Source organism: Panthera uncia, chromosome E3 (assembly GCF_023721935.1).
Source record: "Panthera uncia isolate 11264 chromosome E3, Puncia_PCG_1.0, whole genome shotgun sequence".
In the NCBI taxonomy this organism is placed as follows: domain Eukaryota; kingdom Metazoa; phylum Chordata; class Mammalia; order Carnivora; family Felidae; genus Panthera; species Panthera uncia.
In genome coordinates this window covers 15,659,021-15,686,912 of record NC_064815.1, presented here as the reverse complement: position 1 = coordinate 15,686,912, position 27,892 = coordinate 15,659,021, and the positions used below count along the sequence as shown (strand labels likewise).

The following is a 27,892-nucleotide window of genomic DNA, read 5'->3' as shown; positions in this document are numbered from 1 at the left end:
GGTCGTGCGCCCCCGGAGGAAGCTTCACGTTGTGGCTCTTCCCTTCCTGGGCTCCCCCTTAACTGAGAGCCCGCTGGGGGGGTTCGGGAGCGTCAGGCAGGTAACGGAGAGCGTCCCCACCGACTTACTCAGAGAAGGTATTTCTTGGGACATACCAGGAAGCTTGTGGAGATGACCGGAAGGCAGGAAAACCAGCGGAGAAAAGACCGACCTTGGAACCGGGGGTCTGGAAGGGCTGGGTAGTTCGGACAGCCCGCTGCCTGCCTGCCTGGCCAGGTGCTTTGGCCCGCGAGGAAGGGCAGGGTCATCGCACACAGGTGCAGACAAGTCCCAGCTGTCAGGAAGCCCTGAGCACCTGGTCCCTGGGGACACCCCCCCCCCCCCCCCCCCGCTTCTGGTCTCCCCTGCATTGATTCCAACGTGAACTTCCCAAAGACTCCTACCAAAACCCTCATGCGCAATTCTCGAGACCCTGCCTGGCGCTCCAGGTTTTGGACATCGGGCCGTTGCCCGCCTCCCTGCACAGCCCGTCTTCACTCGGTTCCCTGCTGACACCGCTCGCTGGGTCACCGGACCGGTGACGCTCATGGCTGTCCCGCTTCCTGGGGCCTCCCCTTCCGGCCCTTGTCACACAACAGCACGCAGACCTGTCTCCCTGGCCCGGCGCCCTTGTCCGTCCCAGTGCTGGCTGCACCGGGCCCCCTCCGGCCGCCCAGTTCCCTCTGCTCTGCCTGCACCAGGCTCCTTCCTCTCCCCCAAGGGCTGGGCCTTCCTGCCCCGGGGCTGCTGCACCTGCTGCGGGGAGGCCCCCCTCAAACCTCACTGCCAGTTTGAGTGTCCCGGTCATTCTGGCTTATTCACATGTGTCTACGGTAAATCGTGTCCCCGTCACCCTGTTCCGTTTCCTTCGTGGCACTCGTCACTACCTGCACCGTCGCCCTCCTCTCCGGACCCCCCGGGCCCTCGTGACCACCAGGGCGGGGCCCCATCCGACCGGAGACCGTGCGTGCCTGTGTGGGACCGGGTCCCGAGCAGGTCCCTGTGTCTCAGGTGGATGGGTGGGGTGACGGCGGCCTCGTGCCTGCCCCTCCTCGGCTTGCCAGCAGCCGGCGAGCACTCTTATTCCCAGTGGACCTTCGCCCACGTTCCTCGGGGCTGAAGCAGCCCTCTGCTAGCCTAGCTGGTGCTGCCGGCAGCCCGGGAGCCTTGCCCGGAGAGCACGCGAAGGTTTTATCTTTTGCCGTCTTGCCACCAGACAAGGGACGTCCGCTGCAGGTGGCCGGGCGTCCGTACCGTGTTTTAACGCCCAAGTCCTCGTCCCTAACTTCAGAATCCCTACGTTACAGACGGGCCTCTGCTCGTCAACAGCGGCTTGGGGCAGAAGCGGGGGGCCGGCCGGCCAGGAGTCACGGGTAAGACACTGGAGCCACACGGCCGCCCTTCGGGTGGGGAGGGGTGTCAGTGACGCAGTCAAGCCCCTGCCGTTCCTCACGGACAGCCAGTGAGCCAGACGCGGTGGCAGCCCTGGTTTATGCCTCGATACCTTTGCCATTTGGTATTAATTCATCTGCAGAATTTGGCAAATAATTGTTAATAACGCCAGACAGGGGAGCAAGCAGTCCCCACAGAGCCCTCGATTTCACTTCCTAAATAGCTCGTCTTTGCCTCTGCCCTCCGTGCCCAGTGCTGCACCCCGACCGCACACCCTCTCCTGCAGGAGTCAGCGTGTGCCCGACCCCCTCCCTGCCAACGCCTCCCCTGCGCCATGCATATTCTGACGGGGTCCCGCTCAACTCGAGCCCCCGGACCTACGTGATGAAGCTCCAATGCCCTGGCCTGGTGGCAGAGGACGCGAGCGGCTAGCGTTCCGGCTGCCCACCGACGCTTCCCTGTCCCTCTCGGTCACCTGCGGTGTGTGTTAGCCCCAACCTGGGCGGCCAGGCTCCGGCTCCAGGAACTCGTGGGTCCCAGGCCCGCCCGAATCTTCCCTGGGGCCTCTGAGCCTGAGGGCCCCGGCGCTGCAGGGACGCGGAGCTGGCCCCCCGGGCGGAAGGCTCTCTGCGGGACAGGAACGAATGAGACCGAGGGGCAGGAGGGGGGCCGCCGGGGGCCGCGGATGGCTGTTTCTCGACTGGGGAACTGGCTACCGGGCGGGTGCGCGTTGAAAATTCGGCAGGCTAGGAGAGGCAGGCACCTCCCTGCAGGCAGGTCAGGCCTCCGTGACGACAACCGAAACCCGTCTGAGCTGAGCCAGCCGATGAGGACCCTCCCCTGTGACCTGCACCGCCTCTCCAGTCCGCGGGCCGTGGCACAGTCACGACGAACAAGTAGGTGGCAATCCTAATGATTATTAGCCGCGAGCGTTCACGGACCCGCAGGGGCCCTGCGCCAGCACCGTCCCTGGAATTCTCTGTGCTGGGGCTCGGGCTGCCGTTTCCCAGATGGAGACCCACCCACGAGGTTTCCGCCCCAAATCTGACGCCGCGGTTAAGCCACGGGGCTGGGTTTGAATCCAGGCAGCCGACCTCAGAGCCACCCTGTACCTCTGCCCACACTGCCTGCCCGCGTCCCAACCGCATCCGGCTTTAGGAGGCCCACGGTCTCCATGCAGAGCGTCCTGGGGTCCCGCCCGCCGGCCTCTGCCGCGCATCCCTTGCCGGGCCCTAGGGCTTTGGCACAGGCGGGTCTGGCTTCTCTCTAGATGCCGGGACCCAGCCCCAGGCCGGGCGTGGGGCAGGGAACGCGTGAATCCGTGACTGCCGTTGGCATCTCAGACCCTTCCGCCCTGGCTACGACCACCAGAAGCTGACGGAGAAGCTCAAGTCCAGAGCCCGCACGTAATGCCAGTATTTAACCGGGATGAACAGGATCTCTCCGGGAGACAGGATGCAGGACAGGAACGGGGCCTCGGCAAACTTGGGGAACTTCTCCAAGTCGGGGTTCTCCACGTCAACCTGAAGAAAACACTTGCCAGGTCTCCAGAGACACGGCGGGGAGGGGGGAAGCTGCAGTGTCACCGGGGTCCCTGCGTACCCACCTGGCTCGTGTTGTGAAGAAGATGCGTGTCGTGTGGATATAAAGCCTCTGACTCCTGCGGCGAATACAGCCGGACGTACTTCCTCCCCGTCACCTGCGAGACAGTGCCTCGTCAGTCGGCTGCCGTCCCCACTGACCACAGGTCCCTGAACCCCCCAGCCTCCCGAACCTCTCCACGCCTTTCCGCGCGCCGTTCCCTGCGCCCAGACTGCCCCAGCCCTCCCACGCACGCTCCAGGCCAGGCATACGTTGAGCCTCCAAACAGATCACGAATCAGTAACTCCGTGACCGTAGCCGACGATAACTAAGCACCGGCCCGTGGCAGCCACCCTCCGGCTGCTCCAGGTGTGTTCTCTCGTTGAATTCCCCACAACCCTCCACGGCGGTTCAGCGTCACCCCTTTTCACAGGTAGGGAAACTGAGGCACAGAGAGGCAAGCCAAGTGGGCCAGGTTCGCCCAGCTGACAGGTGACAGGGCTGGCGTGGATGCCAAGCAGCCCGGCTTCTGGGCCCCGGATCCCAGCCTCTCTAGCATCTCCGGGCAGAGCCTCTGGGCTGGGAGAATGTTCTCATTTGTTAAACCTACCCGCCTAGAAAAAATCAGGCGGTTCCACAACAGATGCCTCTCCTTTGGCAAGAAACACACATGCTCCTCTGTCTGGGTCTCCGGACACACCATCCAGTGGCCGGGAAGCCTCTCGTGGACAGAGGTGCTCGCAGGGAGACCACCCTGGTTCTGTCGGAGGGCAGGCAGGGGGAAGGCACTCGATCCCTCCCGAGATGACGCCCAGCCCTGCTCTGCCCAGGTGACGCGGCCAGGACCCCAGAGGGTCCTTCCTGGTCAGGGAACCGCATGTGGAGACAGCCCCATCCGGAGGGAGGGTCCCACGGGGGGCCTGGTGCCATCTCTCTGGTTCATTTTTGCCACATCCCTCTCTGGGCGTTTAGCCACCCATAACGTGGCCAGCCCGTGCGGGGCGGGGCCGGGAGGAGGCAGAAAGCCAATGCTCTGGAGCGACTCTAACCTGGACCAGGAAGTTCTGCTGAGGGTCCTGATGGAGGGGAGAGACGGTTCCTTGGGGACCAAACCAGGCGTTAATGGTGATCTCTTCTTCGTCCCCGTCGCCCAGGCAACAGTAGTCGGGGATGCTGATGTCCCGCTTCAGCTCCGGGATCTGTGGGTGTCAGAGCAGACGTGGGAGGCCCAGTCCAGGCCCGGGGACACACGGGCCCAGGAGTCGACGGGCCAAACGCACACTGCCTGGTTCGGCGCTAACACGCCTGTGTCCACGTTTCACGGGACGGGGACTTAGAAACCAACTAAAAAAATTAATAGCTTAATTAGGGAAGAGTTACCATTTCATTTTCAGATTTGTTCCTGTCATAGGCATCTTCGTTTTCTGTTTGAAAAGCCTGAGAGCACTGCTCTGCACTTAACCCAGCTTGGGGCGCCTGGGTGGCTCAGTCGGTTTGAGCGTCCGACCCTTGATTCTGGCTCAGGTCACGATCTCACGGGTTCGTGGGTTCGAGCCCCGTATCAGGCTCTGTGCTGATAGCGTGGAGCCTGCTTGGGATTCTCTCTCTCTCTCAAAATAAACAAACATAAAAAAAAATAGGGGTATCTCATGGCTCAGTCGGTTAAGCATCCGACTTTGGCTCAGGTCATGATCTCCTGGTTCACGAGTTGAACCTTCCATCGGGGCTCTGCGCTTAACAGTGCGGAGGCTGGAGCCCGCTTCAGATTCTGTCTCCCTCTCTCTCCGCCCCTCACACGTGCATGCACGCTCTCTCAAAAAATAATAAAAACATTAAAATAATAAGTACATAAACAAGCCAACCAACTTGTAATTTTCTAAAGAATGCACTCTTTTTGAAAATTAAGTTAAAGAAAAACAAAAAAGAAAATGGGGTTGAGGATTTATCACATCTCCGCAGAGGAAGATTTTCCAAAATTGATTAATGATAAAGCAATCACAAGACATACATTTTAAATACGTTAATTGACATGAAGGCCGCTGACGTGGGAAACTTTTGAAGTGTGGTGAATGAGGGTTAGTGTAGAGAGCTCATACAAAATAAAAAGGAAAAATAACAAGGACCCCAATACGTGACTCCACAAATAATCAAAGGGCAAAACCCAGATATCACACAGAAACGAATTAGACATAAGGAAGAGTTCACTCCCGTTAGGGAAGAAATCTGAATGAAACGTCACTGATGCCACGGTTTCCCACTAATCAAACGAGCAGACTGGGCCAGGGATGCGGCCCAGTGGTGGTAAGGGTGTGGGGAAACGGGGCCCTGTGCAGGGCTGCTGGTGAGGTCAAGATAAAATCATTGCGACAGTGACTGGGGACGGGCCGGTCTTCAGGGTGTTTAGGCTCCGACCCAGCCGGCAGTGAGCTTGAGCAGTGCTCCTTTGTGCGGACGGGCCGGGGGCCTCACGGAGGCTGAGGTCGGGAAGATCACCTCGAAGATCACCTCCCGCGGGGGCAAACGGCTCCGAGGCTTTGGGCAATTCGACAGAAACTCAAGTCTGGTCCCTAAAGGGGGACAAGGGGGACCCCTCTGCTACTTTCTTCGGCTATTTCCCGAGTAACGCCTCCCGGGTCAAAGGGGCAGCTGCGGGCCGGCTTTCGGCCGTTCTTTCAGTAGCAGCCCCTCCAAGTTCGGGCTGCTAAGAAGCCATCCGTCCTTCGGAACGGCTGGAATGCTCTCCCCGCAGCAGCCTAGGAAGAAATACAGACAGGCTGCTGTGTCCACTGTTCTGAGGCCCCCTGTCCTGTCGGCCAGAGGGGTGGGGGAGATGGGAGGAGATCCCCAAGGCCTCTGGGAACCTCCTGCTCCTCGGCCACCAGGCCGTCACACCACACAGCCGCTTCCCACTGGGATCATGCCAGGCCCTGGGCCTGCGGAATGCTGACAAGCTGACTGGTCCCTGACGACATGATCAGGATTTCTGAAATATGACTGGTTGACTGAATGGTGTAATCAGAGCCACTGGACTCAGAGACCCCCCAAGAGAAAGGAAGGCTCCCAGGATGTGACCTGATAAAGGGAGGCCTGGCATGGTGGCCAAAATCTACAACATGGGGCCCCTGGGAGAAAAGGAAGAGGTTTTTGGGCAAGAGGTTTTGGGTGGGAGCCACTGAGCTCCGTGAAGGCAGAGAAGGCCCCAGAAAGCAGTGCAGGGACCCGCCAGGCAGCACTCTGGACGGCAGGGGTAAAAACACATCTCTGGGGACCCGAGATAAAGAGCCGGGTGGCCCTCCAAAAGGCAAAATATCCTCAAGGTTTGTGTTAAAAGCAATCGGACACTCTGCCTTCTACTTTTTTTTTTTTTTAACTATTTTTTTTTTATTTGAGAGTATGTGGGTGGGGAGGATAGGGTGAGGGGGAGAGAGAGAGAGAGAGAGAGAGAGAGAGAGAGAGAGAGAGAGAGAATCTCAAGCAGATTCTATGCTCGGTGTGGAGCACAACTCGGGGCTTGATCCCATGACCCTGGGATCACAATGTGAGTTGAAATCAAGAGTCGGAGGCTTGACTCAGGTCATGATCTCGCGGTTTGTCAATTCGAGCCCTGCGTCGGGCTCGGTGCCGACAGCTCGGAGCCTGGAGCCCGCTTCGGATTCCGTGTCTCCCTCTCTCTCTGCCCCTCTCCCACTCTCAGTCTGTCTCTCAAAAATAAATGTTAAAAAAGAATTAAACAACGAAAGAGTCAGAGGCTCAACAGACTGAACCACTGGCACCCCCACCTTCTACTTCTAAAACTGCTTCCTCTTGTTCCAGTAAAATGGAAAATGGCTGCTCCAGGACAAGGAGCCAAGTTTACCTGTGGCTTCTCAGGTCCCCCTGGAAGGTGTGACTGAGGTCAGGTCTCTGGGGACCGTACGGTTGGACTCCCCTTTCCTTCATTAAGCAACAGAGGACAGGAGGCAGGGTCTACAAGTCCTAATTCGGGAGCCCACCTAGCCCCCACCTGCTCCGGCCTCTTTCATTTCCGGCGCACAGGCTCCTGGTGGCTGGCACAGCCCCCACAGGGCCCGGGTCCCCCGGCAGGACAGGCAGTGAGAGCAGCCCCAGCCCAGCGGCACAGTGGTGCCCGAGCCCCACCGAAGCTCACCAGTCGCCGGGGTCTCAATTCGAGTTCTCCTCGACTGCGCCTTTTCCCTCAACCCTGCCCAGCCACCTGCGTCTAGCCCCCGGCCGTTGGCACCTGTCTGACACCTGCCCAAACTGTTCAATCATCTCCCCAGGATGAGCCTTCAGATGGTTCCAGCCTCACTAGGCAGTTTTGAAAGTATGGAACACCATCGGATTCCACTTCTCTTTGTTCCCTTATTGTGCCCACATTTAAAAATAAAGTCTATTTTTTCTCACGATGATGGCTATACATCCTCATTATAGACACTTTGCAAACTGTGGAGAAAACAAGGGAAAACTACTCACGGTCTTACCACCCATGAATCGCTGTCAATCTTCTGGGCCCTTTCTTCCTGTTCCCACCAGAGCTAAGGTCCCTCCGTGTCAGGGCACATCCTTTCGCGCTTCCCCCCAGCCGGCGGGCCCCCAAGTTCCCACGGTGGCTTCGTGAGCGAGCCCTGCACCCAGGGCGCTGGGTGACAGGCGTGTGGGGGGCACACCGCCAGGTGGGGGCTGAGAGCGTTTCTGCCAGCTCCTGGGAGGCTGGTGGGGCCAGCCTGTGATGCCCCCTTCTTAGGGCCGACTGGTGAAGGAGAGAAGGAGCTGGTGCAGGACCTCTACCCCCGGGCACTCTCCCTCACGACTGCCCTGGCTCTCCCGACAGATCTCCCCGGAATACCTCCTCTCACTGGGACCCCTCCTGCTCAGAAACCTCCCAGGGGCCCCCGCTGCCTTGCAGATAGGTCCGGGTTCTTGGTCCGGCCTTCAAGGCTCTCGCGGCTGGGACCCAGCCTCCCTCACTACCTTCTTGCTCTGCTCTTCTGAATGAACCCTCCGAGGCAGGCGGCCGCTGCCGGCACTTGGGGCCCGCTCCAGGGTACGGCCCGAGTCTCGGTGCAGGAGCGCCTCTCACTGGAATGTCCTGCCTCCAGCCTGGCCGGGCCCTGCTCTTCCTCTCCGCCGGCCCGAGACCCCCTCCATTCTCCGTCTTCGGCCAGTCTGTCCTGAGGGTCTTCGATCTGGCCAACCAGCACTGGGGACCCACAGGAGCCGAACCCGGGCCCGCTGGGCACACACGGGCCCAGCTCGGGGCGACGGCCTCGTGAGCAGAGCGCTGACACTGGGTAAGGACGGTGCTGGGACCGCCCAGAGAACCCTCACCAAGGAAGGCAGCGACCCGCTCTTTGTGGGTCGGGTCAGAGCCTGCCACCCGCACTTGGCTCCCCAAGACCCATTCCTCGGGTGTGACCACACCAGCTCAGACTTCCGGCTCCACCCGCTGGGGCCACCTCCTCCCCCTTCCGGGGTCTTGGGGCCCCGGGGTCGGCAGGCCCAGGCTCTCACTGGCCACCTGGCAGCTTTGTCTGCTCCCCGCCCGCTGCTGGAGGACACAGGTGCCACACAAGGCTCTCCTTGCTCACCAGTGGGGTGGGTGATGAGGCTGTCAGGCCCTTTCCTGCCTTTTGGGCTCAGAGCTCAGGAAGGGAGGTGGGACAGAGGGAGAGTGGAAAAGACAAGAGGAGAGGGCGTCAGACTTACCTGGTCAAAGAGCTGGTGCTGAGCCAGGTACCCGACGTCCCTCGGCTGAGCCGCAAGAGAAAAACCAGAAGTGACACAGAAAGCCTGGTTAGTCGTAAGGGACACCCTCCAGGTGCTGCCGTTAGTGGCCTCTCGGCACCAGGGTGCACCCGGCCCCAGACAGCCACCTGGCAAGGACCCTCGGCTCTATCCTGCTTGGTCCCCTCCGTGACCTGGGGCGAATGGGACGCTCTCCCTCTGGGGCCGGGCTGGGCCTGGGGGAGACTCCGATCCGGGGCTGCCTCTGTAGGGGCTGCTCCAGGACTCAGCTTCCTCCCTGAAAATGAAGAGGCTGCATATATAGGAGGCCTTTTCATAAATAAAAATGGAACTACACTATATGTATTACTTTGGAAAATTTTTCATTTAATGATAACATCACGAATATCTCTTCAGGTGAGCACAGACATACGTGCCTCATTCTTTTGACGGGTCCATGTTTCATAGACGGGACAGATCATTATGAAGTCAACCATCCCCTGCTGGTGGACATTCAGGGTGTTTTCCCGGCATTTCCACAAACAGTCTAACATTCTGGGCCTTCCTTATGTTTATGTTCTCCCAAAAGCAGAACAACCGAGTCAAGGGGCATGAGCATTCTAAATTCCAGTTGCTTCTGCCAGGTTATTTTCCCAAAAGTGAATCCCAGGTTGTCTTCCTGGCAAAACTGTCAGTGCCCGTTTCCTACACACTGGCCTGCCCTGGGGATGATCATCTTGTGAGAATTTCCGCCAGCAGATGGATGAAAAGATCTGTGCTTTCCACACTGGGCTCCACAAGGCTCAGGGGCTTCCTGGGAGGAAGGGCTTCCTGTCTAGGGCTCTGGAAGGGCCAGTGGGGGCACAGCTTGCGAGAGGCTGCTCCCCCCACCCCCCTCCATAGCCAGGGCGGAAGTCAGCCTGGGTCTAACGGGCTCTGGGGCTCAAACTGTGTTGAAGGACACGAAGGCTCCTCTCTAGAATCCCTGGAGAACCTCTGTGCTTCCAACCCTCTCCCTCATTCCCTTGTCTTCCTTACAACTATGGAAGCTACAACATGCCAGACCAGGGCTACGAGGTGGGCACGGCCGGATGTGATGTGGTCTCTCCTGCCATGGATACTGTGGCCCAGAGACACTAACTTCGGTTAACCGGGCACTGACCGTGCCGCGCTTACAGCTTGCCGCGTTTAACTCTCACAAACGACCCTGCGAAGTAGGCATCAGCAACCTCCAACGAATCCCAAAGTCAGGGCACTGAGGATCGAGAGGTTCGGCAACCAGCCTGGGCCACAGAGCCGGCAAGACGGTGCTGGAGTTAACCCTCTCCTGCCTCAACCCGAAGCGCACCTGCCTGCCCCCTGGCAAACCGCACCTCCGGTTCTGCGCTCCGCTCTGGGCTCGGGGCTTCTTCCCGGAAAAGGGGACCGGAAAGGGGGTTCACTCCTGCGAGCACAGGGGCAGAGCAGCATCGCGTGATCTCGTGCCCGGTTCCCTTCTCCAGGCCTCTGGGCGACAAGGGATGCAGTGGGGGTGGGCGTCGAAGGCGGGGGACGCGGGCATGGAAGAGGTCTGTGAACGCAGCGGGTCGAGGCCGCGCCCCGGAGAACCGCACCAGGTGCCGGCAGAGGAGGCCGGACACTTGGGAAGAGAAGCTATGGGGCAGGAAGGGTGACGGTGCAGGGTGGGGGGAGATCTGGGGGGCCCTCGGGAGCTCACAGTTACGATGTAGAACAGTGTACAACGGGAGAGACCGTCAGCCAGCACGGTCACCACCTGGGCCCTGTGGCTGCAGCGGACCCACGACGAAACCAGATCAGAACTCACAGGGCCCGGGCCCGGGGCTGCCTTGGGTGTGGGAAGGGGAAGCCACCACTGCCCTTATCTGAGACGGTAAAACGGCACCACTGCTTCTGAGAACAGCCTGACAGTTCCTCAAGAACGGTTAAACATGGAGTCACCACAGAACCCAGCGGTCCCACCTCTGGTACACACCCGGGAGAGACGAACACTTGTACGTGAGCGCTCACGGCAGCGTTTTCCACGCCAGCCAAAGTGTGTGTAACCCGAACGGCTGTCAGCCGATGCCGGAACGCAACGTGGGGTCTCCATGCAATGGAAGGGTACTGGGCACAGCCAGGGATGAGGGACTGACGGCGGGCCACGCGTGGACGAACCCAGACGGCACTCTGCCGAGGGGAAGTGCCACAGACGCCCACGTTTGATACGATTCCATTTCTATGAAATGTCCAGAATTGGGAGACCCACAGAAACAGGAAGCAGGCTAGTGGCCATCTGAGGACGGGGTGGGAGGGCCGAAGGGGAAATGACTGTTCATGGCTACCGGGTTTCTTTGGGAGTGATGAGAATGTTCTGGAATGAGACACTGGTGATGGCTACAAAACCTTACAAATACACTAAAAAACCACCAAATCGTACCGCCCAAAATTAAATAAAATAAAAGACTTGAAATGAGTCATGTTGTGCCCGCCCGGCAGCCTGCCCCCCTCGCTCTGGCCCACCCGCCTTCTGACCACAGGCTCTGAGAGACGGATGCCTCCAAAAGGCTGCCCTGCAGTGCCCGAATGTCACGCGTCCTCCCTGCTGTGAGCCCCACGGGAAAGGAGGCGTGGGGACATACCTCATCCCTGATGTACTTGCTGATGAACTCGTTGACCGTCATGAGCGTCTGGGACCACTCCTCGTCAGTGTACCTGGAACCAACCTCCACCGGGACAGTCCGGCAGCCAGCGACATCCTGGATGTACTCCAAGCTGGGAGACAGACGCGTATGGTCACCATCACCTGCGCGCTGAGCCTCGCCGGGCGCTCCGCTAAGTGTGCTTCACACGGGTCTCCTTCTGTCTTCACGGAACCTCTGGGGGAGAGGCTGTCACCCCCACCACACTGGCGAGGGCGCTCGGGTGCAGACACGTGGGGTTACGTGCCCACTGGCACCACGGAGCTTTGCAGAGAGATCCAGTGAGGCTGGCCTGCCAAAGCTCTTGCTGGGCGGTTCTATCTCCCTGCTGGCCAGGAACTCCCAGTTCTCTCTCTGCTCACCTCGTCTCTAAGCTGGGAAACCTCCTTGGAGCCAATGGCAGAGAGTGCAGCGGGGGCGCAGACAGGCCTGCGTCCTGAACGCCAAGGACGTCTGGCACGTTACTTAACCTCTCTAAGCCCTTGGCCCCCATTTGTAAACGGGGGCGATGACAGTACCTGTCCCACAGGAACCAGGGCGGACAGAGAGGGAGCAAACCTGGCACGTGCTCAATCCGGTAAAACACCCCTGCAGCAGGGCTCTTCCCACAGCCTCGGCGGGAACCGCCCCCTCCACGGACCCCCAGACACAGGTGACCCGGCCACCTGTCCTCACAGACCCCTGCTCCTTCCCATAGGCATTACGGCCACTGTCCAGCAGCCTGAGCCGCTCTTACAACCATGAATCCGGGGTGGGAGACCAGATGCAGATGTGAGGAGGGAACGAGCCCAAGAGCCCCGCCAAGAAAGAAGGGGACGTGTCTTGGGCTCTTGCTTCTGCTCTGAAGCCGCAAGGCCCCCGAGAAGGCCCACGGGATTGCTCAGATCCTGCAAATGGCACGAACAGACTTAACGCGGCACCGCCACGTGAGCACTCGCTCAAACACCTGCTTTGCGCAAGTGAGCCGAGGACGCCACGGATCTTACGACCTCTGGCGTGAACTTGGGGCAGCGCCATCTTGTTTAACCTCAGCAGCCCACACAGGACCGGTCGGGAAGCGTGTGCGAGGCTGCATTTCCCGGGGAGGAAGAGAGGTGGAAGCCAGGTTCTGCAATGGGCAGAGGAGGCTCCCGGGCCTCACAGCCACCCACCTCCACTTCTTCATGCACGGCCACTGGTCGGCCACGCCTTCCAGGATCACAGGCCTCCCTGGAACCAGAAAATGCTTCCGGAAGTGCTGGAGGGACGGGCAGCGGAGCCGGGGCACCGTTCTCTCAGACCTCACGTCTGGAATCCGAACATGGTCGTGCCTCGCTTTCTGTTTAAAAGCAAAACAAAACAGCCGCACGTGCAGCGAAGTTAACATTCGGGGCCATCCGCCGGGAACGTGCGTCCGTCCCCGGCAGGCTAGCTCTGCTGTCACGAATGGGAACAGCTAACATCTACCGTCACTGTCACTGCTGCTGCTCCTGGCCCTTTCCTACTAGATCACTTAAAGCGTCTGTTCAGGGCTCCTGGGTGGCTCGGTTGGTTAAGCGTCCGACTCTTGGTTTTGGCTCCGGTCATGATCTCACGGTTTTGTCAGTTCAAGCCCCGTGTAAGGCTCCACTCGGGATTTTTCCTCCCTCTCTCTCTGCCCCTCTCCTGCTTGCACGCTCTGTCTCTCTCAAAAATAAATAAACATTAAAAAAGAAAGAGCAGATAAAGCATCTATTTGATTGTAAAAGGAAGGTGAGGCTTTCACAGAAACTCCGCAGAGGAGACGTTACGACCCCAAATGCCGTCTGATGTTAAAGTACTCTGTCATTACTATGCGTTCCTCTCCCATCCTGTCACTCGTGAGGAGAGGACCGTTGACCCACCGGCAGGAATATGCAGGACGGATGAGCCACGTTTCCACGTTGCCACTCGGTCCCCGCGATGTCTTCTGAGGGACTGTGCCGGAATTTCCCAACCACCTCCCAACTGAGTGACCTGAGCAAGTTACTGTCTTGGGGCTTCAGGTTCCTTCTCTGTTACATGACCGGGAGACTAGGTGTCACACGTGAAGTGCCCAGGATCACTGGCAGGAGCGTCTGCTCCCTCTGCCCCACACCACTGCAAGCATGTGCATCAGCTCTGCCCCCCCCCCCCCCCCCCCCGGCGTCCCCCCTCCCCCCCCCCCCCGCCCCACCCCACTGCACGTGTGTGCGCCAGCTCTGACCCCGCTTCAGTGACGACTACCAGTCTCACCCGCAGGCCGTGCACGCGGCCTCGTGCTCACCATCCTTGTTACACCCTCTGCTCTCATTTCCTCTCACGCCCTCGTCAGCGGCACCTCGCTGAGCACCGTGAGCGGAGCTGCCTCCCCCCCTTTCCCCCCGCACGGAGAACGCATTCCGTAACAGCCTCTCTGTAACCCAGACTCCAGGAGAACAGGCCCTTACGTACGTATCATGCCCTCGGCGCCTGGCACATCTAGGCCACCGCTGGTGCCATAAAGCTGCCGAGCAAACCCCTCCCCCTTACAGGCATGGGAACGCAGGGGGCAGAGAAGAGTCAAAACACCTGCCCGACTCACAGGCGGTGGGCAGCTGGTGGGAACGTGGCCCGGCAGGCCGATTCCAGACCTGAGCTCTCACCCCCCCCCCCCCCCCCCCCCCGGCTACACGCACTGCCCACCACCACCCGCACCGTGAGCCCCACCCTGGGCACGGGGCCACCTCTGTGTTCCTTTGGGACAGACTTGGCGTGGGAAAGGGCAGTGAACAGTGAAACTCCCGGGTCAAAGGACACTGGCATCTGCCCCCCCCCGTGGTCTGCATGTCTGCCCTGCCCTCTGAAAGGTCAACCCACGCACCCTGCCCTTGGCCCCCTGGCATCCTTCGTGGCACCGGTATTACATAAACCCTCCTTGTCAATTTCACGGCCAGACATCGTTACCTCGCTGTTCTTGCCTTTTTTTTAACCACAGGTGTGGCCGAGCATTTTCCCACACGCCTAGAGGTATGGTAAGTGAGGTCTGCCTGTCAGCGCTGGGACCCAAAGCCTGGCCTCCGCCCTGCAGGGTAGTCCTCATGCGCTAAACACTGGGAAGGCCACATGCCGGGACCCTGGGGGCGGCACCCAGCAGTCACAGGAACGGGAGATGGCTGGATGTAGCACGTGGCCCAAACGCGGTGGCGCGGAGAGCAAGGCAGCCAGGAAAGGGGTGACGCTTTCAGGGGCTGACCAAGAGCAAGCTGGAAGGCGTGGGCCCATGCGTCCCTCCGGGCTGCTGCTCTCTCGAGCCACAGCGTGTCCACCTCCGTCTCTCCTGAAAGGGCACTGCTTATGCAGACGGGGGGGGGGGGGGGGGGGGGGGGGGGGAAACCCCCCCCACCGGCCCCCCCCCCCCCTCCCCGGGGGCGCTATTTTTCTGCCTCCGGGCCCCCCCCCCCAGGAAGAGCGGACTCCTTCCTTCTAGAAAAACAGGACCGTCGGGGCACCTGAGGTGTGGCAGGCGGCAATCCCACCCAGATACCTTCTCGTGGGGCTGCTCTTGGGCCGGGCCCGGGGCGGGCCTCTTTCCTGAGGGGAGGTGCGCCTGCAGGACGGCCGCGACTTTAGTGAGGATGTCCCCGAGGATGGCCGCCCCCATCAGCAGGCCCATGTCGCAGACTCTCAGGGCTGCGGCCACGGCGCCGGCGTCCCCGGGCTCCTCGCACAGACACACGGCCTTCAGGAGGCAGCCGAAGGCGTACACGCGGCGCCAGTCTCTGTGCACGTCGCGCCACGGCCCCGTGTTGAGTTTCTCCCAGGAGTAGTCCAGGATGGCCTCGCTGGCCTGCAGACACTCGCCCCCACGGCCGCCGCAGAACAGCTCGACCGCTTCCCGCAGCAGCCGCACCACGCTGCGCTCCACCGTCTCCCCGAGCTGCAGCGTCAGCTCCTCTTTAGTGGGGGGCAGGAGCGCCCTCAGTGCCTCCCGGAGGGTGCCGGCTCCCGCCATGGGGCCCTCTGCAGGCCGGGTCGTGACGACGGTGCTGCGGGAAGAAAGAACAGTTAGAGCAGAACAGCGTGTCGCGTGCCCAAACACATACATTTGTAGATTTTCATAAAATCAAACTGGGGAGGGGGAGCTAGAGCTGTGATGACATCCAGTAGCGAAAACGTCACCCACTGAGATTTTTAATGTATATACTAATAGGCAATCTAAGGAATGGGAGACGATATTTGCAAATTGCATATCCGATAAAGGCTTAGTATCTAAAATATATAAAGAACCGATGCAGCTCAACACTCAAAAAGCAAATAAACCCGGTTAAGAGATGGGCAGGAGACATCAACAGACATTTCTCCAAAGAAGACATCCAGATGGCCAAAGGCACGTGAAGAGATGTTCAATGTCAGTCATCATTAGGAAATGCCAATCAAAACCATAAAGAGATTCCGCCTCCCACCTGTCAGAATGGCTAAATCAAAAACACAAGAAACAACTGATGCTGGTGAGGGTGTGGAGAAACAGGAAGCCTTGCGAACTGTTGGTGGGAATGCAAACTCGTGCTCTGGAAAACAGTATGGAGGTTCCTCAAAAAGTTAAAAGCAGAACTACCCTATGATCCCGTAATTGCACTACTGGGTATTTACCCCAAAATACAAAAAAACACTAGTTCAAAGGGATGCATGCACCCCTATGTTTATAGCAACATTATCTACAATAGCCAAATTAAGGAAAGATTCCAGGTGTCCATCGACTGATGAATGGACACGGAAGATGCGGTATATACATATTTAATGAATGTTACTCAGCCGTAGAAATTGAAATCTTGCCATTTGCAACAACATGGATGGAACTAGAGAGTATTATGCTAAGCGAAATCAGTCAGAGAAAGACAAACACCATAGGATTTCACTCATGTGGAATTTAAGAAACAAAGCAAATGAGCAAAGGAAAAATGAGACACAGAGGGAGACAAACCAAGAAACAGACTCTCAAATAGAACAAACTGATGGTTACCAGAGGGGAAGGGTGTGGAGGGTTGGGGGAAATAGGAGATGGGGACCATGATGAAAATAAAATATTAAAAGATTTTTAAAAATCAGAAAGCGATAAAAATAATAAAAATAAAATATACATAAAGTCACTTTCTATAAAGAGAGAGACCATGCAGACATCTCCCTTACAGGTTCCCACGGCTTTCCACATGTGTCCTTTGTGACACACGTCTCACGTGAATGACTACAACGGTCTTCTCTGCCAAGCGTAAACTCTTGTGAGGGCAGGGCCCCCGTCTGTCTGGGGTCACCCCTACATTCAGGGCCTGGTACGATACCAGTCTCACCGTGGGCACATGGGATAAATGTGTATTCAGACAGGAACGTATGTTGTCCTTAACTGGAATGCCTCCAACATCCCTCCTCTCTGGCAAACTCCTATCCAACCTTCGAGGCCCACCTTAAATGATCCCCTCTGGGAAGCCTGCCAACACTCTGATGGCTCACATGTCTGTCTCTCCAGGACTAGCTGGCAAGCTTCTCCGGGGCAAGAACGTGCCTCATTTCTCTCCATTTCCCTAAAGTCCGGCTCCCGGTGGGCACTCAACTAAGGCTATTGGAGGAATGGGGTCTTAACTTCTCGGGAAGAACCCTGGGAGTACAGAAAACCTACACACAAAGGAAAAACATCATAGTTGGTGCTCTTCTATACGGACGGCAGGCCGGTCCTCATGCGTAAGCACTAACAGGTGAACAGGTTCTCACAGGTTTGTAATTGCTCACCTCTGATTGGTCACCTGTGCCACTGCACTCTGGGTATACTAACAGCTGTTCCATCCGCTGCCTATCTCATGATGTCAAGAAATAGGGACCATCATGCTTTTTGCAGAGACTGCTCTGCTAGGTAGGGGTCAGCAGACTTTTTCTGTAAAGGGCCAGATGTTACACGTTTTAGGCCTGGCAGGCCACATGGTCACTGCTGTCACTACTCGGCCACTGTAGCGTGAAAGCAGCCTTTCGCAGGATGTGAACAAATGGGCATGGCCGCGTTCCAATAAAACTTTACGAAAACAAACCCTTGCTTTAAGCTCACCAAAATCCTTTTCACCCTCTTCCTGGGCACACAGATTACATTTCCAGGTCATCCCTGCCATGCGACGTGGCCACGACTGCCAGCTCATGTGAATGCAAGTGATGCAGCCACTCCCGGGCCAGGCCCGCATACACCTCCTACAGGATTCTCCACGCTCTCCCTACCCGCTGGCTGCAAGTGAAGGACTCTGAGGCCCTAGAGGATGACACAGCCACAGCGGCCACAGGACTGGGCACATACACCCATGCTGGAATGCCTCATGAGCCAAAAAGAACTTGCATTGTGTCTAGCCGCTAAACTGCTGATGATGCGTGTCACAGCGGGTAGCTGCCCTGACACAGAAACTTCTATTGCTGAAGAAACAGAGAGGGCAGAGTATTCAGTTTTGTGGCTCAGAATCCTTTCCTCTTTCTTAACAACACTCCTCCGTTTCCTTCTGAGGAGTTTCATCTCCCCCGCTGAGGTCGGTCAGGTGGGATGTTGCCGGGCCGTGGGTGTGTGCGCAAAGCCAGGCGACTGGTTCTAAGCTGCCTCCCTTGAATGTGAACTTTGAGCAGACTGGAGGTGGCTGGTGCTTCACGGTCTCCTACCGGCCATTTCTGGGCCAGCCTGGTCTAGGGGCTCACAGTTATCGTCCCGGATTTCTGGGTTATGGAGCCCCTTTCGTTCTTACTCTTTTCAAAGGGCAATTCTCCAGCTTTCCATTCCTTCTGTGGCCCCAGTGGCTCTCCAAAACATCTTCCTTCTGTCAGCCAGGGTTGGCTTCTTTGGTCAGGGACCCTACTTGACCCACAGGAGTCACTGATATCTCCCACCCCTGGGGGATGGTGAAGGGCAAGGAGGAAGACTGATAAAGCCTTATCAGATGTCTCACTTCCTATAAAGGGAAGAAAGCCACCGTTCCCCAGTGATCCCTGCCTCCTGTGACTAACACCCTTATCTGACTCCTTCCTCTGGAGCATGGGCAGGACCTGTAATTCGAATGGCCTTTGCAGATGCCATTAAGAATAAGGACCCTGAGATGGAAAGATTATCCTGCATTGTGTGGGTGGGTCCAACTTTATAGAGGAGTCCTTGAAATAATCTTTCCTGGCTAAAGTCAGAGTCAGAGGGAGAGGTGATAACAGAAGGGCCAGAGAGATGCAGTTTTGCTGGCTTTGACGAGGGGGTCACAAACCAAGGAATGTGGGTGGCCTCTAGAAGCAGGAAAAGGCCAGGAAATGGATTCTCCCCTGGAGCTTCCAGAAAGGAATGCTGCCCTGCCAAGACTTTGATTTTAGCCGTCAGCCACGTTGAAGGTCTAATCTTACGAAAATGTAAGATAATGAATTTGTACTGTTTTAAGCCACCAAGTTTGCAGTAATTTGTTACAGCAGCAACAGAAAACCGTTATGACTTGCTTCTAGCCAACAAGTGTGTAAGTTTGATACATGTGGCTTTTTTTTTTTTTTTTTCCTAAGATGGCAAAGGTGATGGATGGGATGCCCCTTGATCGGGTTACATGAGGTTTAACTTCCACTGCCAGCCGACTCTCCCTACTGCCTTCCTGGCTCGTGTGCACTGATGAGCACGTGGCCAGTTGGGAGAGGTCCGCACGGCGAACAGATGATGGCGGCTTCGAGCCAACAGCAAGCTAGGAACTGAGGCCCTCCGTCCAACAGCCTCCAAGAACTGAATTGTTCCAACAACCACAGGGGTTTAGATCCTTGTCCAGTTGAACCTCTGGACAAGAACTTCGTCCTGATGGACACCATACCTCGAGCCTCGTGAGATCCTGACACAGAGGACCCCACTAAGTCACACCACAGACTCTTGACCCAAAGAATCTAAGATAATAAATATGTGTGGCTTTAGGCAACTAAGCCTAAACTGTCATACAGCACTAGATAACTAATAAACACCCCTATTCACATTTCCCTGACACCCTGGGACACAAAAGAACGGGAGAAGAAAGCAGTTTCTTTTAGCACCAACGTGCATGAAGAAGTCAGCAGTAGACAGGGAAGGGAAGACACAGGAAGGCTAGAGGTGTGGTCCCTGCAGGTAGGCTGGACAGCCCCATCCCTACCTCCGGGCCCCATTTTAACTCATTTCTCGCCAACTCGTGACTAACACCACCCACAACACTGACAGTAACACATCGTTACCTCTTTAAACTTCACAGTCCGATGAAGCCGAAAATATACAAAGTGTTTACTCTAAGCCAAGGATGCCCTAAGCACTTTTTAATTCTCACGGAAACTCAAAGAAAGTATCATCGTCCCCATTTCACAGATAAGGAAGCTAAAGTGGTTAAGTGACTTGCCCCACGCATTGGGCTAGGAAGAGGGGACACGAGAGATTTAAAACTCAGGCAGTCTGGCCCCCAGACTTCCGTGATCCTGTGGGTGAAGGAACCGAGCCACAACATCTCCGGCCAGCACAGGATGAAGTTGGGAATCTGGGCTGTTTAACCCTCAACAAAACCCTGTAATGAAGGAATGATTATTCCCACTCAACAGATGAGAAAATCCCATCACTTCGTAGAAGCAAAACGGATGATCTTCCTTGTGTGTCATTATTTTTGAAGAACCTCTTCCTGAGCCTAAAGCAACAGCAATAACGTACCACTGCCCATATCACGGTTCTCCCACCCTTCCCCTCCCTCTAATCTTATTTGTCTCTCACAACACTGTCAAGCGGCTAGGGACGTATATGATCATTTTCCCTACACCCCTACCTTCTTTTGCTGATGAAGAAACTAAAGTCCAGGGGAAAAATGAAGTGACTTTCTTATGTGCCCTGTCGATGCTCCGTGGTTTCTGTACGTTATAATCTTACAACGTAATCACTTACAATCTCGTGATGTGAGGTTTTACAGAGACGAATGAAGTTAAGATCTGGGAGAGTAAGCAACTTGTCCAAAACTACACAGTAACTGGCAGCGTCTACCCAGAACACTTTTCAGCTTCAGGGGTGAGGATTACATCAGCTTTTGGATCTTTGTATCCTAGCTCGGTCCCCAGTGCACAAGGCCTTCCAGCCGGCCCAGTGAATGATGGCACCGAGAGCCTCGAGTGGCACGGCCCTCGCCTACCAGGACGATTTCTATCTCTAGCCTCCCAGAAGATTCATAAATGTCTTGTGTTGGTCTCATTGACAGCTTTCTTGGGAGAGCTTCATAGCCCAAACTTCCAATGTGGCCTTACCCGCTACCCACACACAAAACCACATGTGTGCCCGTCAACTGGCCTCCCTGGGTGGCTTCATGGCTCATCCCCTCAAGAGCGACTCACGTGTCTTATAAAGCAGCCTCGAGAAGTCTCGGGGCGCCAGAAGACCTCAGAGACCTCATATCCTGGCTTCTCGCAAAGGTCGGCAATAAACCTCCCAGAAGACCACTTATTTGCCTGACTAGAAAAATGGCTTCGGAAGGGGTCCTTATGTACCCGCTTTGTAAATCGGTCTCTTAGTGGCCTTAAAAAACGGCTTTCCAGAGGATTTTAAATGGGCTATAAACCAGTTCCCTGGGATGCAGATTACGGACTTTGTAAACTGGCCTCTCGGGGTGACCTTACAAAACACCCCCTCAGAGAGCTCACAAAGGCCCTTCAAAGTGAGCCTCTACAGGTGGCCTCGTGTGCTGCTTTGCCGACCGGCTTCCCAAGGTGGCCTCCCTGCACTGCTTTGCAACATGGTCTCCCAAGGCCATCTTGTTTGGTCTCCACAAACCTGCCTCCTCAGGCAGCCTATGTGTTACTTTGCAAAGTGGCCTTGGAGAGGGACTCATGTAAATGGCCATGTCAAACAGCCTTCTGAGAGAGGGCCTCAGGTTGGCTGTACAAAACAGGTCTCCTCTTGGCCACATAATACAACCTTAGTAATTAATTTCGAATCCAGAGCTCCTCGGTGAATGGCTTTATCAAACGGTCTTCAGAGATACTTATGTTGACACCATATGACAGAGTCTTCCAGAGGTGGACGCTCCGGGATAGCTCCGAGTTTGTTTTCAAAATGACTTTTCAGACTGGCTCTGTCATAGCCACTTGAATGGCCTCCCAAAGGGCCTCATGGCTGATCTTGTAACACTAGCCTCCCTGGGGCGCCTGGCTGGCTCAGTTGGTGGAGCACACAGCTCTTGATCTTGGGATTGTGAGTCTGAGCCCCACGCTGGCTGTAGAGATTACTTAAAAGTGTTAAAAAAATAAAAAAACCACTAGTCTCTCAGAAGGCCTTGTGTTCGCGGGTGGAAGCAACTTTCCACGGTGACGTGGCATACTGGTCATTATTTCTCTGAATAATCCTACAGCCTGATTCTACTGGCTTCTCGGACCCTTTCATTAGTTAGCCTTTTAAATAGTTGCCGAATCAAACAGCCTTTGGGGGAGGAGCTACATCCTACTACAGGAAACAGTCTTCCAGAGTAGAGCCGTGAACTGTTTCATAAACAGGTTTCTTTACATACTGGACCTTGTCTGAGGGCCCGATGAAACCCACACTTTGTGTTAGTTTTACAAACCAACCAATCTCCCGTGGTTTCTTTAGAGCACCAGGAAAGTGTTAGGTTCTACCCATCAACCCTCTCGGTTAGCTCCTGTTCCCACGTGAAATGGCCTTACAGAAAACGGCTTTCACTGGCTGGGTCAAACCCCTTCTTGATGACCGTATGAAACTATGGTCCAGAGAAGGTGGCCCCACGTGGGCTGTCAGCAGCCCTCACAACAGGCCATCTGATACGGCCCTCCACTGAAGGCAGGTACAGGCCACACGAAACTCCTTTCCAAATGGCCTCAAGTCCTGGCTTTACAAATCAAACTTCCAGCACCCCCCATGTACTGGTCTGACAAAAAAGGCTTCTTGATAATAGTAAAACAGTCTTCCAGAGGAAGGTGTCAGTCAGAGTAGTCTTGCGGCCTTGGCCTGGCTTTATTGACTGGCTTCCCAGAGTTCCCCACTGAACTGCCTTTTATAAAAGGTTATACGATACAGCCTTCCTGGGATGCCGGAGTGGGTCAGTTCACCGAATGGCCAACTTTTGATTTCAGCTCAGGTCATGATCCCAGCGTCACAGGATCCAGCCCCATGTCGGGCTCTACACTGAACATAGAGCCTGCTTGGGATTTTCTCTCTCTCTCTCCCTCTGTCCCTCTCCTCCACTCATGGGTTCTCTCTTTCTAAAACAAAACAAAACAAAACAAAACAAAACAAAACAAAACAAAACAAAAAAACACAGCCTTCCAGAGGAAGGAGTCAAGAATAAACTGTGTGAGTCTTTCAGAGTGGCACCGTAGACTCATCTTCTAATTGGCCCCCCAGAATTCCACATAAAAAGGCATAAGCAGAGGTTGTATAAACTGCCTTCTGCAGTCAGGTACAGGTGGGTTAACTACAGAATATATCCTACAAACCAGGATGCTGTATATAGGCCTTTTTTGTTTGGTTGGGTTTTGGCTTGGTGAAGGATACATTTTTCTCTTTTAAAACTTTTTATTCTCATCGTTTTCTCCAAAGTTCTTTGTTCTTACATTGTTTGGAACTTTCATTTCTGCAAGCAGAGATTTCACAAGCTGACTACTGGGCGTGCTGTTAGTTTTCTTTCATACGTACGTAAATTTCAGCATTTATTTCATATTATTTAAATATCTAATATTTAGGACTGGTCAAGTCATAAACTGGGGGTATTCAGGCCAACTGAGACCGATGGTCACCCTAATTATAGGCCCTATGAAAAAGCCGGAGTGGCCTTATATTGTCACTTTAAAGTCAGTTCCCTAAAACTCGTCAGGTTACCGGTCTGGAGAGACCTCTTGTTGGTCACAGAAGTCTTTTTTTGAAGGAGGTGAGGGTGGAGGCGTCAGGTACAGAAACAGCCCCAGTGGTCTTGTGTCCTGACTTCGTCAACTGGCATTTCAAAGTGCCACGTGTACTGGCTTCGTGACATGGGACAGCTTTCAGGGGAAGGTCAGGTACAGGTTGCACAAAATAGCTTCTCTCAGTGGACTGTATCTTGCCGTCTCTTACAAAAGGCTTATTTGTTGATGACAACGATACTCATTTGTTGATGAAACGATACTCTAGGTACGGGGGTCGGATAAAGGTGGTCTGAACTAACCTCTCCAAGTGGCTTTTGTCTCCGCTTTATAAATCAACCTGATACGAACTTCATAAAAGGTTTCTTGTTGGTTGTATTTAACACAAAGGAGCCACGTATAGGCTACATTTTTATGCGTGGTCTCAGGTCCTGACTTCGCAAATTCACCATCCAGATGGAGCACGTTATGTAAGCTGGCCTTTCGTACTGAACAGCCCAAGTGGGTTCTGCTGGTTACAAAACAATGCCTCCTGGGAAGCCAGGATACTCATCCCAGAATTCTCTTAAATTATCTTTAAGAACCTAAAGCAATTGCCACAACAGACTTTAAACTGGCTGGGAGAAGCGGCTTCTTGGAGAATCTCACCAGGATTCGCAGAGGGTTGGCTTTATTTAAGAGCCCCCCAGGGTCCCACAAACGTCTCTGGCTGACCCGAAATGGCCATCCTGAGAGCAGTATGCTGGTCATGAGAAGCCTCCCGTGGGTGGCTTCCAAAATAGGAGCCTCTACCTAGCTTTCTGGGAGCAGGCTGCCCACTTAGTTTTCAAATCTCTTCAATTTTATCGTGGCACTATTCCACGTAAGCTGTGCAAAAAAAAAAAAAAAAAAGCTTTCTAGGGAGCTTTATAAAACTTTCCAGAGAGATTTGGAAATATTTCCAGAAAGCTTTGTTTAGCGGCGCCATGGGTAACTTTGGTCTTCTAAGGGCCCCGCTGCCTCGGGTTCGGGCCGTCGGTGGGGCCCTAACACCTGCCTGCCCCCTGACCTTGGGCTTGCTATATGTAACCCTGCTGAGCACGGTGACTTACCTTTGCTGGATCCTAACGCGAGGGGCGTAACGCGACACCGATGCTCAGAGTTAACTCCTATTACTTACAAATCCCTGTCCTTCAGGTACCCCAAGCAGACGCTCCACCCGAGGGCTCACACCCCTTCCCCGCCTGGGGCTTCATTTGTCACGGCCCACATTTGGTTTGCAGCAACCTAGCTCCAGGCCTATGACAAAGGCAGCCTTGGTCCACTACCTGTAGGCACCGTCACCGAGGAAATAAACACTCGCGCCGGCGCACTAGAGTTCCGCCAATGCGCCCCCAGGAATCGCGCAGGCGCACACCGCTGGCCTCACGCATGCGAAATTACTGGTTTAAGGCGAACACTACGCACGCGTGGAACCTACCTCCTACCCGCGACGTGCAGACTTGGCGCTGCGTTCTCAGGGCGCATGCGCCGCCTCTTTTTTTTTTTTTCCCCCCCCTCCCCTCCCCATTCCCGTCCCAATTTCTCTACTTTGAAGAACTGCCTGGGGATTTCCAAGGCGCACGCGCGAGGCAGTCTTTCCACCGCCAACCCCCCCCCCCAACGCCCCGCCCCGCTGCGCCTTTAACACAGCGCCTGCGCAGTCCTCCCCTCTGCGTCTAAGGAGGCAGGGCTTCCCTCCCTCTGGAGTTGCTCAAGTTCACCTGTCTCGAGTTTGGGCCGTGTGGAGTGGCGCAGAGGCTGGCGACGACGTGTTCCGTTTGGTCGGAACACTCTGGCTCTCTCCTCCGAGGAGTCAGGCTTGCCGAAGTATCGATCACTCAGTGCTCGCCTGATCGGGGCGGAGTGCCTAGCCGAGCGCCGAGTGATCGATGCCGTGGCCCCGCCCCGTCGTGTTTACAAGGCCGTAGGGTAGAAGCGACCCGCAAGTGAGGGATCTTTTCCTGATTTTCGATTCCCACGTGGGTGACGCCTGCGACTTCCTCAGCAAGGATAACTTAGTGTGCTAGTCAGCTTCGCATCCACCATTTCATCGAAACCGTACAACTAAGAGGATTCGTTTTCCTAGTTTACAGGGAGGTCAGCCAGTGCCCAGTGAAATAAAGGGGCCGAATCCTTGTACTTTGGGAAAGTCACAGCCCCTAAATTTTGCATCCACGGCCCGCAGGAGTGAGGAAATCCTGGGTTTCAGTGGGCAGCCAGAATCCTCACTCCTGCCGCCGCGGCCCCGACCCTGAGTGGTGTGGGCATCACTGCGGGTTGTGGTTTGGAGCACACTGCCCGTGGCTTCCAGGGATTCAGGCCTTTTGAAGCATTGTACAGAGGTGGTAGAAAGTCCTGCTCATAGTGGGTCTGGAGTCCGAGGAGGAAAGGGAAGGGAATCATTCCCTGCTATCAAAGAAAAAAGTTACTCATGACAACCGTTAAAGGTGGTAAGGCAGGCTACCTGCCGCTGCAGTGGGGGTCTGTGATAGAGGAGAGAGGTACTGCTGGACTCCAAATATGACAAAGGCAAGTGCAGATTCATAGCCAAGGAGCAGGGTCTAGGTCAGTGGATGGGAAATTTTTAAGAGGAAGCGTCAGGGATAAGGGGAATTCTGCTAAACCGACCACCCAGGATTTTTGCTGCCGGCAGGCCAGGGTGATAAGATAGTCAAGGGTAGAGGATAAGAAATCGGGTCAGATACCAAGGGTAGGGGATTTCTGCTTAATCCAACAGGATTCTTGCTAAAACTGGACTCAGCAAGCCAAGGACAGCGCCCAAGGTCAAGGCTTAGTCAGAAAGAGGACTGAGAAGAGCCTTGTCACTGGTCACCAGGGATGTGTCAGGTATTCTCTGGGGCCCCGAGAACTCCTCGATGTTAATTATGTTAACACTCCTGTTAGGTGGAGATTATAATGTCTTATAGACAAGGAAACTGAGGGTTGCTCAGGGCCAATTCAGCAGATCGGCGGGTTCTAGGTAGTTGGCTAACATTGTGGAAAACATACCAAATGAACTCACCTCCTGCCCTCAAGGGTCTTGCAGGGAAGAGAGATTAACAGATATTTATTGAGCATTGACTACACACCTTGAGCTTTCAAAGCATTTAAAAATATTAAAATCCTAGATTAACTATTATAATTTCCACCCCCCACTCGAGTGGTGACGGCATTGAATTTTGTCTGAGCCCCGTGTCTCTGGAAAACAGTGAAGGTTGAAGGAATTTCCCTCACCCTTTTGTGTTCCAGAAAACAGCTTGCTGCAAGGAACCCCTTTTCCATGTGACTTCCAGAAGGCTTGTGGATGCTGCCCGTGTTTACCTGCGACAAGGCCGGGCACAGACCCTCCAAATTCCCACTCTTTGCCTCGTAAGTGATTAGCTGAACTGCTTGTCCCCAGTAATCAATCAGAGCAAAATGCTTGTCAGCCAAATTTCGTTAAATTCTCTCCTTCCTCCAGCCCCTGAACTTTGGTCCACGCCCAGCCTAAGCCAGCAGACGGTCCTTCTTGCGAAGAGGACAGAATGTTCTCTGATCCCCTGTCCCGTTATGCTACTCTTTGATCCCACTTTCTAGTTCTTAACTGCAGCCTATAAAAGAAAAATCTTTTTGCCCAACCCTGACGATGCTCGCAAACCTTATTGATGAGGGAGCGTGGGCCAAGCCAGGGGCAAAGTACAGGCTAACAGCACCCCCTCCACCAGGTGGGATATGTGTGGTATTCCTCCAACACCCCTGCCTGCCCAAGAATAGGGGAAAGGAAAGAAAGCAAGTAGTTAACTGATAGAGATCACAGTCCTGCAGGACAGGAGTCTCCTTCAGTTTACGGATAACTTAGTAAACTGCAAGAAAAAGGCAATCTTTTCCATAGCCTAATCTCGAGAAACCTATAGATTCTATTTCCTGGAGCCCGAATATCACCCTCATCAAGATGTAAGGGGGTTTAAGTGCTTGCCATGGTGGTGTGGGAAACAAGGCAAATGAAAAATTAAATTCCCTTACTGCCTACAGCCATTAACAAGTCCTTGAAACAGAGTGACCTTCCTCTAGGAGCTCAGCTGCCTTGACGATGATGACACTTTGGTACGGGCAAAAGAGAATCTTGGCTTAATATTATCCTGACCACCCCCCCGCCCCAGGATCCTGTGAGTCTCCTTAAACACATAAAAATTTCGGGGTGCCTGGGTGGCTCAGTCAATTAAGTGTCTAACTTTGGTTCAGGTCATGATCTCACAGCTCATGAATTTGAACCCCACGTCGGGCTCTGTGCTGACAGCTCAGCGCCTGGAGCCTGCTTCGGATTCTGTGTCTCCCTCGCTCTCTGCCCCTCCCCCACTCATACTCTGTCTTTCTCTCTCTCAAAAGTAAATAAAACATTAAAAAAAATTTTTTTTTAATTCCTTTGCAAACCTCCTTTATCTGTACCACCGCCCCCCCCCAAAGATATATGTTAACAGTCATATTCCAGACTTAACGGCCCCTGATACACATCTGAAGGGCCTCATGACTGAGGGTTTTTTTTTTGTTTTTTTTTTTTTTTTTTTTTTTATATTTTTTTTTTTACATTTTTTTTTTTTTTTTTTTGGGACAGAGAGAGA

The 27,892-nt window shown here is 55.0% G+C and overlaps 1 protein-coding gene across 2 annotated transcripts; it reads right to left on the bottom strand.

Annotated features, from left to right (window-relative positions):
• Window positions 1-2,671: 2,671 nt before the first annotated feature.
• KDM8 (lysine demethylase 8) lies at window positions 2,672-25,128 on the bottom strand. Of its 2 annotated transcripts, none has more exons than XM_049638463.1 (8): window positions 25,016-25,128; window positions 14,938-15,439; window positions 12,587-12,753; window positions 11,376-11,508; window positions 8,719-8,763; window positions 4,062-4,211; window positions 3,038-3,130; window positions 2,672-2,954 (listed from the first exon to the last, which is right to left on the bottom strand). In XM_049638463.1, the coding sequence occupies exons 2-8, from the start codon at window positions 15,403-15,405 to the stop codon at window positions 2,790-2,792; spliced, it is 1,221 nt and encodes a 406-aa protein (XP_049494420.1). In that variant the 5' UTR covers window positions 15,406-15,439; window positions 25,016-25,128; the 3' UTR covers window positions 2,672-2,789. The 2 variants fall into 2 exon arrangements, with proteins under 2 accessions (XP_049494420.1, XP_049494421.1); XM_049638464.1 differs by lacking the exon at window positions 25,016-25,128 and adding an exon at window positions 24,365-24,794.
• Between the last annotated feature and the right edge of the window lie 2,764 nt (window positions 25,129-27,892).

What these genes read in the sequence shown, in the direction of transcription:
- KDM8 (XM_049638463.1), bottom strand. Translation starts at nt 15,405, where the DNA reads ATGGCGGGAGCCGGCACCCTCCGGGAGGCACTGAGGGCGCTCCTGCCC. An exon ending in AGCACCAGCTCTTTGACCAG is followed by an intron (nt 4,212 to 8,718) that starts GTAAGTCTGACG and finishes TGACACCCACAG; the next exon opens with ATCCCGGAGCTGAAGCGGGA. An exon ending in AGCAGAACTTCCTGGTCCAG is followed by an intron (nt 3,131 to 4,061) that starts GTTAGAGTCGCT and finishes ACTGTCTCGCAG; the next exon opens with GTGACGGGGAGGAAGTACGT.